The sequence below is a fragment of the Argiope bruennichi genome, chromosome X1 (assembly GCF_947563725.1).
Source record: "Argiope bruennichi chromosome X1, qqArgBrue1.1, whole genome shotgun sequence".
Lineage (NCBI taxonomy): Eukaryota > Metazoa > Arthropoda > Arachnida > Araneae > Araneidae > Argiope > Argiope bruennichi.
In genome coordinates this window covers 98,843,750-98,857,578 of record NC_079162.1, presented here as the reverse complement: position 1 = coordinate 98,857,578, position 13,829 = coordinate 98,843,750, and the positions used below count along the sequence as shown (strand labels likewise).

The 13,829-nt window shown below is 28.7% G+C and overlaps 1 protein-coding gene across 4 annotated transcripts in view; it reads left to right on the top strand.

Annotated features, from left to right (window-relative positions):
* The window catches only part of LOC129958326 (SH3 and multiple ankyrin repeat domains protein 2-like), a 236,849-nt gene that overhangs the window by 169,457 nt on the left and 53,563 nt on the right, over positions 1–13,829 (top strand). For all 4 annotated transcript variants that reach the window (XM_056070735.1, XM_056070737.1, XM_056070734.1 and 1 more), the window contains one exon: positions 7,254–7,362. In XM_056070735.1, the coding sequence (XP_055926710.1) occupies positions 7,270–7,362 (93 nt within the window). In that variant the 5' untranslated portion in view covers positions 7,254–7,269. The remainder of the gene's footprint in view (positions 1–7,253; positions 7,363–13,829) is intronic.

Here is a 13,829-nt window from a genome sequence, read left to right as displayed (position 1 = left end):
AACTTTTCAACGTGATTATCTGCAATGCAACTGAGTTTAACAATGATGCCTTTCATTCTTATTATTTTATTATTATTATTATTTCATTCTTAATCAACAGGCTACGGCTACTGAATTTTGTTTATCATATAACGTATGATAAGCAATACACCAAGACTCTTTGTAAGAATATAGGATAAATGACCTTGTTGTCTTTTACCCAGAATCAGCTCTACAATAAGTGTACGAAATTATATATTTACCAAGGAATGCTGTAATTTGACATAGCTCATAAAACTTCTGCTATGTGTTTCATTATATATTACGATTTTCAATATTCAATGTATGATAGAACTTAAAGATATTTTTAAATTATGGTAACTATTATCATAATACATTTTGATATGATTCATGTTTGATAAATGATAATACCAATAACAATAAATCTCACCAAATTTACGATCACCTTCTGACAGAGATGCTTCTGGTTACGTATTGATTTTACTTAGAACTTGCATTCATAACATGTTGCAATCTCATCATATTAGAACTCTTGTTTGTGTTGTTGAAAATTCTCCTGATTTTGTATTAATCAATCTTTTAAATGTATAGCTTAATTCAAAAACTTTCATCTTGCGATTTATCACCAATTATCATTTAGTATGTTTCTAATCTTTTGGGAAATCCAAAAATTCCACACTTTTTTTGCGAATACTTTATATTAAGCAATGCAAGAAGCTTCTAATGCATATATTGAGATTTAGATAACTTCTTTGGATTATGATTTTGAAAACTCTCTAATGTAATCATCTTCCATTAAGTCTGCACACGCTCACAACAGGAAATAAAAACATGTTAGAACAAATGTTTTCTTCCTGATAATATGCCTTTTAAGTAGTAGGATTAAGCTGGTAAATCTTATCATCAAGTGTGTAAATATTCAGTTGGGAACCTATCAGTGCGTGAGATAAAAAAAAAGGAAAGGAAGAACAGACAGAATGGGAAAATATAGCAATTATGACGAAAAAAAAATCAACTCCAGCTTTTTTCGGAATACTGCGCTTAAAGAAGATCTCTTACTTGAATTATTATCGATTGTATCATTTTATATCGATAATTCCTTTTTATATCGTAATACGTAAATGTTCTTAAATAATAATTAAAATTATCATCAATTAAATTATATTAGTTTTTAAAAAGTATTTTTTTTCAAAAATTCTTCTGGAGATAATGTGTAGTGGCAAAAGATATCTAACTTAATTTTATAACTTTTTTTAAAAAATAAAATGTGTGCCGATTTTTAAATCACAGCTTTATTTTTGGAAATATGGGTGCAGTATTGATCTTAAATACACGAGGCGTGACCTGGATAATCCAGACTGCCGGTTTTAAGTTTCAATCCCTAAAGTACAAAAAATAATTAATAAAACAAACAAAAAATAGTTATAATGCGAACAGTATTTGAATTTTCTATATTGTTCGGATTAGATATTTTTTAAACTAGACTTCTTCCTTCTTTCTTTTCTTTCGCCACAGAATATCATTTAAACTGGACTGAATAATAATTTTAAATCTCCTTCGTGATTCGATGTAATAGCCGCAATTTCAACTATTGAGTCAGATCAGCAGAATAAGTATTCAACTATCTGTGTGTTATATTAAAAGGATATTATTTTTTTCCTGTATTTCATTAATGATGAGTATTATCTACTGCAAATGGTGGATTAAACTAAACAAAAACATTTTGAAAATAAATCTATTCATTGATATTTATGCAAGGAATGAGGGAACATTTGCTACTTTTGAAAAGAGGAAGTGGTATTCCTGTTTTCGGTTCCGATGATTATAGTAATTTCTTCCCTTTTTCTAATAAGGCACTTTTACGTACACTTAAATCGTTTTGTTATAATTATTTTAACGTGTTTAGCTGAACGATGTCTTCTTTTAATTTATTGATGTACCTTAATTGCAATATATGATAAACATTTAATTATTTATTGATCATATGAGTTTTGAAAAGTTAAATTCTGATCAATCTGTGAAATACCCTAATTACATGAAAAAACTCTTGATTTTTAAAAGGATTTTTACGTATTGGAGTGAATTCAAGTGATGTTATGAAAAGATGATAGGTGTAACCATAGACCATAACCCTCACTCTGTCTAGACATCTGGTCTTGAATGATCGAGTTGCTGCGATAATTACATGGGTGTTATTGTTTCATACAAAACAACCATCACCGGCCCGTGCACACACTCCTCTCGAAGGAGGTAGGTCCCGATAAGCCAATTGGAATAAGCCAATTGGAAACATAGCCAATTTAACAACATCATTATTACTATACCCCATAGTAAAGCGAGAACCTGCTTATTTATCCGGCAATTTTTCATATCCCTCAGGTGCCACTCCTCCCTTATGGGATAGATGATAGGCATAAGTGCGCATACCATCTAATGTTTTTATGTGACGTCTTCCCTTTTTCCTCCAACAAGATGTGTGCTGGATCCTAAAATTATATTGCCGTGACATATTTGTTGCCAGTTACTTGAATCAGAAGTGATCACGAAACGATTTTAAAGCATGCTTTGAGAATCGAAAAAATATTTCAGAAGCACATTGCAATCGTAGAAGATTACCTTCAAGGTGTGTAGTAAATATTGACCAATAAATTGACATTTTTTATGGCATCTTTCTCGACACTTTTCGATCAAAGAAGTGTTTTATTTTGCCATTGCAACCTAATTCACGTGCATATCTTTTTCTAAGATTTCTGCAAAAGCATGGCGTAAATGTCATCTGTTTAACAAAGTTACTTGTACAGACCCGCAAATTGCTGGATGCTGGTCAACGTGGAACTTGTTGTTTCATCTTTAAATATTGAATTGTTAATTTATGGAAAAAACTTAAGAGTAATTGACTGAAGCTACGTGTGATTAGTATCCACAAAATTTCTAAGTTACACATTTAAAATATTTGTTGTTATTAATTATTATATATTGTTATATTAATGATTCTTAGGATATACAAGATACATTTTTCTTATGGATATTCATATGAAATGTGGATGGGTTTTATTACTTTGTTCCCTGTTTCTTCTCAAAAATTTTACGTACGAATTTAAATCATCTGAATATTTTACCATCATGTCTTCATTATAAAGATTTATTAATAATTATTTGCGATTCCATAACATGATGAATTCCATTCCCAGTGTTTTGCATCATAGTTACCATATATCTTCTTTGATTTATCTTTCTTTCAGTCATTGTAATATCCACGAGTTTTCTTGAAAAACCGAATAAAAAGATTCTCATCTTATCCTTTCCAAGTTTAGAGCATCTTAATTTTAAAATTTTCTCAGATTTTTTTTTTTAAATTTATGAGTACAAGTATTTCCCAAGCAATAAAATATAATAAATGAATAAATAATAAAATCAGCTACTAACTAGCTACAATTTACTTTCTGACAACACTCAACATGGTGGCAGAATCCTTGATTTGTATGCATTCCTTTGTTAAATCTAATTAATGAACAGCATCAGCCGTCTTTAGAGCAGGGAAAATTACTCAATTGCAATTACTCAACGGCTGAAATTTTTGTTTCACCAATAACCATTTCTAAACGAAACAAACCTTTCGTGCTTTCATAACTTCTATCTACGTATTTACCAACTCATTGGTAGAATGTGAACAATGCAATGTCAGCTGAATGAGTCTGACTTAGAAATCGTTTGGTCTACAATTTATTTATATGTACTTGCATTCCGCTCGTAAATGATTTGATTTTTCTCTACGATTGAGATGATGTAATCGCTTATTATAACGAATTGACTTTCCCATTGAAATTTATTATTAATAATTTAGTAATCAAATGCCAAGGTGATTTTTTTCGTCCTGATTAACATGCAAATTAAAGCGGTGTTTTGGCTTCCAACCTTCATATATGTTATACCTTCATTACCAATCTTATATGTTTTCGTGTATCCTATATATTAACCCTTTAACAGGATACTTATTTTTGAAGCAATGAAACACAAAATAAAAAACTGGTTTTTAAAGGTCATTACGGAGAATGTGGTCGCTATTTTAGAAAACATTCTATACCATTCCAAAGAATTTATAACTATTTTTGAAATTCTATATGTTTAAAGCTATGTTTGAAACAAAACAACAACAAAAGATTAAAACTTACAATATAGAGTTATTTGTATTAATATATAATTGAAAAAAAAAATTCTTATTTTGATTTTAATATTCTGCACAGTTGATAAATCTGTTTTGTTTTTTTCTGCAAATATACATGCAAATTTCAGAGTATCATTAATACATTTCCTAATAAATGTTAATCGAAGAATGTTTTCAAAATAACGCATTATGTTGAGCGTTTCTAAATTTTTGATATTATTTCATATAATTACCAATAGTTCATCCAATGGAAATGTAATTATAATATTATTGTTTTTTTCGTAAGAGATGTTAAAGATTTATGCATGGAAAAGACATGTTTTTCCTTATTAATAAATATTATAAAGATGAATTTAATTTAGTCTCTTATATTAGCATCCCATGGCATCCGATCTTACACCTTCTCTCCAGATAAAATTGGATTAGACAGGATATATTCCAGAGGTTGTAAGAGATAAGTTTCTTAAAAGTTTAAAAGCCAAAATTATTTTTCGTATTATATTAGTTTTGTAAAAATTAGAATTCCAAGAAAAGAAAAACTTACAAAAGATGAATTTGAAATCTGTATTTTGAATGAATCACGATGTAATATATAAGTAAAGAAATTCTTTACCTAATAACATTTCTTTTTCACATGAAATACGGAAATAAATCATGACAAACCTCACGATATCTCTTGTGTGTTTTATGACATTTTTATCTAATAGCTACATTGCATTTACCATTGAAATGCTCAGATTGCTAAAACAAAATGTAAAAAAAGTAAACATTTACCTTACATTTTATTCTAAAAATATTATCTTATCAGATGAATCATTAGATAATCAATAATTGCTACTTGAAATTCTTTGTTTATGAATTCATCTATGCTTCCTCAAAGGGCCGTCTGCTGTTATTTTTATTAAGTAGTTGAGCATTCGATTCAGGTTACATGCGAAAAATGTTTCCCTGTAAAGTTATTATTTAGGGTCTCACTTAACCATTATTAACTTAGTTATTCACCCAAAGCAAGAGGAGATAACAGGTCGATACCGCAGTGTTACTGGTGCATAAAACTGTCTTCATAACTTCAGGGACTAATCTGCATCTTTAATGCGTGTGTTATTTTTGACTTTGTAGATAAAATGTCGATAAATTTTAGTTGAAAAACCATTTTTATTTTTCAGTCTGCCTGCTCATGAAAATTGCACCGAAACTGATTCACAACGCAAGCAATTTCACGAATTTTTAAGTACAATTAAAATTATTATAAAATGATTTATATTTCTTTTGAATCGTGAAAGGCCTTTCAACCGCGTTATGTACTGGTGAACTCATTTATAAACCGAAACTTTTTTGTCTTTCTACTTTTTTAAAAATATATCTATTTTTATCACTATAATTAGATTAAATATGTAATCTTTTATTTTTGATTTGCATTGTTTGAAATAAACAAGCATTTGAATGTAATCACTCTTAATCATTCAAGATTTAGAAAAAAATTGCTAGTGCAAGTATTTTTTTAAGCTAAATACTGGAGTGATCGGATAATTAATGCTCGCATATTGGGATATTAATCATAGGATTGACTTATCATGGTTCATCTGAATCTCATCGCCCATCATGTTGAGATTGACTCCTGCACTGAATTACATAATTTTTGATTTAAATGTCTCATATGTCATTATATTCTTATGTGAATTCAAATAGCAATATATGTCCCAGACAGAATGTGCCATATAATTAGGAGGTAAAATAAATTTTAAGGACAAGGAATTATGCTTTGTAGAGAGGTGATCGAACATCAGCAATGAAATATTTTTAATCTGTGATCTCAAAATTTGAATTTTTTTTACTGAGGAAACATAACTTAGGGAGAAACAAAAGAAAGTGTTTAGTCTTCCCTTAACTATGATATGTAACAGATACGCTTCACGGTGCGACCCCTAATTTATTACGCAGGAAATGTGGTAATCCATAATATTTCAATTACAACCTTACGAAACGAAAATTGATTTTTCTCGAGTGAAGTTCCGTTTTTTCTTTATCTTTTTATTTGGCGAGCATTTTAATGATGTACGAATGTTTTTCGAACTTGGCAACGAAACGTACCGTAATTTCAAGTCTAACCTATTATTGTAATTAATGGAGGATAGTTATGCATTTTAAATGATGAAAAACCAAATAATAATAAAAATATAATAGAAAATATTGTTAATTTCACTATACATATAATGATCATGTATAGTGAATTATGTATTTATTATAAGTATTTGTTCTTTTCTAAAATTACTTTTTATCATGATTCTATATTTTGTTGCACCACATAAAAGCGGGCCGCGTTGGCCTGGTGGTACGGCCTCGGCGTTGGAACCGGAGAGGTTTCAGATTCGAGACTCGATTGCAGGACTGGTGCACTTTAAAACCGTTGGGGTCAAACATTCTCCCGCTGGTGTGCTGCAGAAGCTTGGAGAGGGGATTATCAGCTTAGGTGTCGTCCTCGTCATCTGACTGCTGTTCAGAATTACAACGTCATCCCAATATAGCCCTAGTGTTGCTTTAAAACGGGACATTAGTTTAACTGAACAATATCAGCTAAAATACTTCATTTTCGAAACTAAATCTCTGACTTCTAGATTTTCCTTGGATAATTAATATAAATCGATGAACTTATTACCTGATTACCTACTGATGCAAGTACCCTTTACTACAATGTGAATAATACGTACTGATTTATATTCATAAAATCTTGTACAGCTAAAAAGTTTCATTTAATAAATTTAATAAAAAATTAAAAGCTTGCTTTTTTATTTGTACTTACAAGCAGAATTTTTTTACTTTTCTTGCTTTTTAGTTTCTATTTTATAATTCACTGTTAAAATTATACTGGGGGTCTTGAAATCGATTGTTTCATAAATTCACTTCCAGATGGCACCACCAGTATCGAATCAGAATTTGATTCTATTGATTGATTAATTAAAATTCTAAAAATCCTGAAATAGTGTATTATCATCGAGGATAAACAGAAAGTATTCAGGTTATATAAGAATATGTAAAGATGTCAAATTTGTATGTGTTCGTGTTTTAAAATATTGTATTTATTTTTCAGGAGGAGGCGTTTTGTCATGAAGACTCTTGCTATGGATGCAGATGACGCTCTCAGCCAAGATGAAAATTTGGTCACACTGAAAGTGTACATTCCTGACCTTCTCATACAAGTAAATTATTTTTCTGTATTTTTTTCCGTTATTTCTTTTTCTAATGTTGAATTATTAGATTTTTTTCAAATATAAGTTAAACAGTTGTTTCTCTGCGAAAAATTTGGAAAATAAGAATTTTATGATTAAAAATACTTTAACGTTTGATAAATGTTGCAAGGTTCTATTAGTTTAACTTTTTTTTACCTCTTTTCTATGTTTTATTTTAAAAAGACTTAACAGAATGCATTAGTTAGAAATGGTGTTCAGTTCATATTATTATAGTAAATATGTAAATTAACCCTATGTTCGTTAAAGCGAATATAAAATGTTTGAAAACACAGTTGCAAATATATCAAACTTCCGTCCGTAAACTTAACATTAGAAATTACAATTGGGTTCAACGAATACAATTTAATACTTTTTTTTACGATGGTTGTGAGGATATAACGACATCAAAATCATCCACTAAATTTCACACTAAGAGGTCAAAGAGTGGTTGAAGGAAACTTGTAGATTTTTTTTTCTTTTACATTAGAATAATTCAGAATTATTGACTTCATTTTAATTTCAATTAAAAACAATACCATTTTATTGTTCCTTTTGATTTATATATAAAAAGTTTTCCCGTATAATTGGTTTTTTAACATTATTTAAAAGCCTTAAAATAGATAAATAATTTATATATCTGTTAAAAAAAAGAACGTCTTGTTGTTGATCCCATCTATTTATAAATTAAGGTACTTTTATAAACGTTTATCGCCATTTCCACAACTAGACAGATGATTACATCTTCATTCATTGATCCCAGACGGTTCTTTTCAAAATCAACGACCATGAAATGCAAGCCTGCTATTTTTAAACAACTTATTTATGTACCATTCCTTCAGACGTCTTTGAAAACTTTCAATTGGCTCATTAGCACAAAAATTCGTCTTATTTCAGTGTTTCGAACATTAGATAACAAAATAGACATAATAAAATAAACATTAGATAATAAACTTGACGTATAAAATATAAACCTTTTGGATAAAATGTTCACATTTATATACAAACAATATAATGTTATTAATTGAAAATAACTGGCATGCAAAAAAAAAAAAAAAAAAACATTTTTGATTAAAGGAGGTATATTGTCTCTGAAAGCGCAACTCGAACACTAGATTGTTATTAGTTTCTCTAAAGATAATTTTCATGATTTTCGCAAAATGCTTTGCCTTTCACTAAGTTATCCAATAATAATTAAAAAGTAATCAAATATAAAATCTAAAACTTGGGGATAAATTATTCATATTTATATATAAACAATATAATATTTATTCAAAATAACTGACATTAAAAAAATTCTTTTCTATTAAAGGAGGCATATTGTCTCTGAAAGTGCAACTCGAACACTAGATTGTTACGAGTTTCTCTAAGGATAATTTTCGTGATTTTCATAAAATGCTTTGCCTTTCAGTAAGTTATCCAATCATTATTAATCCACCGAAGAACCGCCGTGTAAGTGGGTTTGGTGCACGTTAAATCCATTTTTGTCAAATGCCCTCCCGCTGGTGTTCTGCGGAAGTTTGGAGAGGGGGTGCCAGCTCATTTGTCGTACTCGTCATCTGACCGCTATTCAAAATTACGAGATCCATTCCAAAATAGCCGTAGCGTGGCTTTAAAACGGGATTAGTATAACTAATTTAAACTAAACCAATAAAAATTTTAAAATAATCAAATTTAAAATATAAAACCTTTGGATAAATTATTCAGCTATCATGCTGTCTCATACTTTGAAAATTTGCTTTAGACCATAAATTTCATTTCTTTAGTAACTTCGTAAGTTTTTTTAAGTTACTTATCTGTCAATGAAGTATACTATTTTTATTAATAATCTGCAATTTATTATAATACAACAAACTCTCAATAATCCGGCAACACACTAATTTGGTCTTTCTTCAGCAGGACAAATCGGCAAGGCCTGATCAAGTCTTTGGGGGGGGGGGGGGTTAGACTTTGAAAATGTCAGTGTGCCCAATTCTCCTCTCTACCTTTCTACACCAGATATTTTTTATTGATTTTAATTTTCTAAATCAGAAGTTTTTGTTGCAAATTCTGATAAAGTGACAAAACTTTTAATCACGCATCTCTCCCGAGAAAATTAGTTTCAGTATTTTGCATGGGAAAATTTAAAAATTCAGATTTGAACGCAATTTTAAACAAAATTTTTTAAAAATGAGCGCAGTTGAAGTACTGTTTAATCACAGAAAAATAATGTCTCTAAACGAGACTTGATTTTAATTTGAATTACTCGAGTATGCAGCCTTTGTAAATTAAATGAAAGTTTAAAATTAAATGCTCAGAAAATATCGCAAAAAGAACATATTGAAATTTGGCTGTTGTCTACTCTGCTCATTTGATAATCCGGCCCTGCAAATGCTAAATGAAGATGTCAGTGATCTTGGCACGACCTTAACTATAGGTTGCTGCCCAGATAAATTATATTTTGTAATAAACATTATATATTGTATAATCTTGCATATTTTGTACATTAAATATTGATTTTGGTTTTAAAATAAGCTTTTTTAATGGACATCCACTAATTCGACATTTTTTTTAAAAATCATCTGTAATTTGATCTGGTCTCTGTCAGATTATGAAAAATTTACTGTATTACAGTCTTCGTATTGAAACGCATTCCGGCGGATTTTTTCAGTTATTCATTATTACTGAAAAAAAGGATATAAGAAATATAAAACAAATTATGTGGATTTTCGCAAGTGGATAGGCTAAAATGTATTTTTCTGAAGACATATATATTAAACTTTTTCGTTTCATGGAATATGAAACTGACAGTATAATGCGCATTTGCTTTTCATAATTTTGCAATCACACATTTGCTAAGATGCTTTGATTTGTAATTTTGAAATTTTATACACAATCGTGCTATCGATGACAATACATTATTTAATATTTTCAGAAGAATATCTAATCGATTAATTTGATACCAATCTAGAGAAGGCATTAAATAAGGATTTAAGGGAAAGTAATAATAAGATTCCATAATATTTATGATTTTAAATTAAAATATAAAGTAGAAAATGATTAAAATTAAATAATGAAATTTAAATCTTGTAATTTAGTACAATCATTGTTGAAACTGTCATTAGTATATGCAGTTTTCCAGTCTTTGCAAAATTGAAAAGAATATGAGAATTTCATTTTTCTGGTCTTTTTAGGGGTTTTTATTTGGATGTTAATTGAATTTGAAATGCAAATGAAACCAGGAAATTATCAGTAAAGAATAAAATACGTCATTTTTTTTTTTCATTAAAACAAAAATAAGTTAGAACTTTTAACTTTTTCGGTACTCAAGATAGACAGAATCTTAAAAAGGATTCCAGTCTTAACGGAATTAAATAAAGAATAAAACAGGATCTGCCAATTCGAATTAAATAATTTTATAATGAAGAAGATCAAAAATTAAAAGTAAATTTTAGTTAAAACAAAGAAGTTAGAACATTTTATTCTTAAAATGATACTTTTTGCATAATAAAAGATGTTGATTAGAAAAAAAAAAAAAAAAAAAAAAAAAATGGGGCATATTTCCTTTTCACGACAGAGAACATTTTAAAATGTGGAAATTAGATCCACTTTTTGAGCACCGACTCGTCAGTTTTTAAACTCAATATTGTTGCGATTGTTGACTGTTGCGGTTTCAGGAATTTCTTTATTTCATATATATTGCAATAATTGATAAAGTTTTAAATGTTAAGTTCTAACCCTTCTCAGGCAACAAATATTCTGAATTCTTAGCGCATATCTTACAGGAAATGTAACAAAAAGTTTTCGACACCGTTTCTTGTAAAACTGTATTGCTTTGCTACTGTGTAAAAGCCAGTGACGAAAACAAAGTAAATATTTGTCTGTGGTTTTATTTTATAGGCTTCATGCTGAGAATTTCTTATTTTTCCTCTTTCAAGTTAAGTAGCTTTTTTCAAGCTGATGAAAACTATTCATTGCTTTATGTTTCTTATGGTTCGAAAAAATAAAATACGTGTTTTGATAGCTTGAATGCGAAACGTGACTGAAAGATATATTTTATTAAAATCATAATTCGAGCAAAAAATTTAAGTAAGTTCGACGATTTTTTGCTGTAATGAATTTTGAATATGGTGAAAATACTGAAAGGTTCGAGTAAAGAACATCTATTTAATTAATTTAATTTTATACATTCCTGTTGTTATGTAGTTTTACTTTGTCTTCATTAAAAAAATTATTAATTTTAACTATTTGGTATCAGGGACTGTATAAAAACTTACATTCAGTTTTGTTGATGCTGAAAAAAATTCATATGAAATATTTTCTTCAACGTGAGATCTGTAAACTCATTTAATTTTTGAAATCCCATTTATGCATTATTTTCAAAATGAATTATTTTCTGATATATGTTTAAAGATGTTAATGGTTAGAAAAATATGTATAAAAACCAGACACCACGGAGAAAATAATAGAAATAATCTGTATTTCAATTTTTTTCTTCTTATTTTTCCGTTTTGTTATTAAGAATTTGCGCAAGCAAACACAAAATAAAACGATTTAAAAAAAAAGTATTTTTTAGTGTATTTGAAGGTGTAATTTGTTAAATTCAATTATTTACGATATTTTTATTTTTTTAAATAATACATTATTATAAATATTATGGACTTCTAAAATCTACCTTTCTTAGATTCATTTATCAGATGTCTTCACATTTATTAAATTAAATTTGATTCAATCAATTTCCTAATAATTAAGTTCTAAAAATATTAAAATAGAATATATGCACACAAGTGTACAAAATTCGAAAAATTTAGGGCATTAATGGCATTAAATTAAATAAAAGTATTTCAAGAAAAGAACCTGGGGATTAAAGTAAGACAAAATAATTTTATTTCATGGTTTTTTTTTTCAGATATGAATATTTAATTAGACATGGTTTTTCCGAAGATAGATAAATAAATTTGTAATAAAAGATAAGAATGAATTATAGCTCGAGTGCTACATATTATAATTTTAATTGCGTGCAGATATGCATGTCCAAGTCCAAAGATATTGAAATAATTGAATGAAAAATCACTAAGAAATTGTTTATTTGTAATTAATTTTTACAATTTGCCATTTGTGGATGTACCCCGAAAAAAAACTGCGGAAGTGAGTCTCCAGTTACGTTGGCGATAGCGGAAACAAGTCTGTTACTTGTAAAAAGTTGATTCTAACAACCAAGCCTTTCAGCAAGTGGGTTTGGTTAACTGACCGTTGATGGGTATGGATTATGCCACTTTAATATTTTTTCTAAAGATTTGATAATTATTGTGTGCCATCTTGAATCATCGTTGGTTGACCCCACCACCAAATAAATTTTTGATTTCTCGACTGCCAGCAATGAATTACTTATAGAATTGAATATAGGTTCACATACAAAACTTGTTCTGACTTTCATATGAAAATTACTTTAACTTAGATATTACATATTTATCAGTTATCCATGGGAATCTACCTTTTATATACATTCATTTCTGTAAACACTATACTAGCGCAGGTTTTGGCATTAATTAAATCTAGGCTAATGACTAGGCCATCGTACCAACAGTGTGTTTTTGTCTGTCCTACATTCACGCATTACTGCAGACATTTTCAAGAACGGAAAATCAATTTTTCAAATAAATTTGAAATTGAATTATGTATGAATTCTGAATTTGGCAGTAATTGTCGATTTGTTATTAACTCTCTGGCTGCGTAATTCTTTAAAATCACTATTTAGAAGCGATGTTTGCAAATAAGTTCAAATATTTTTCAAAGAAAGTGAACTGATACTATATGTTACATGATAATTATATAATATAATAAAAATCTGTAATCGTAAAAATAAACACTCTAAACGGCGAAAAATGCGGGATGCAACAGAAAATGAACTGATTGCCGACCCGCGGAAATCGCGGGATACGCAGCTGGAGGATTAAGTATGTTGATGCATTAGTGATATTTAAAATAGAAGTGTATGTAAATTATTGAATTTTTTTATGCGCGATTTAAACACTGCTTTATTAATTATAAAAAGAATCCATGAATTTGCATATCAGGCGTGGTTGCTATAGATTTTAATACGCATTGATAAGGGGTGCTCGATTTTTCTTTCCATAAGAGAATCATATACCCTTTCATTGAATCTATGCAACAGTAATTTTTTGTAGTAGTTTTGATTTGTTTTTTATTCTTTCAAGCTCTGCAAAATAATTAACTATTAAATAAAAAAAGAGTCACTAATAATTAATAGAGCTTCATTGAAAATCGGAAGCATTATTTTTTTTTTTTTTTTTTTTTTTTTGAAATATTAAGATTTCAATGGCATAGAGCCAAAGCTGTGTAGTTGATTATCTTGCACTCAAGGGCAAGGCTTGATTGAATTGTCTGCATTTCTGATTGATGCAATCATCTTTCGAAGTACTTGTTCTTTTTCTGTATGT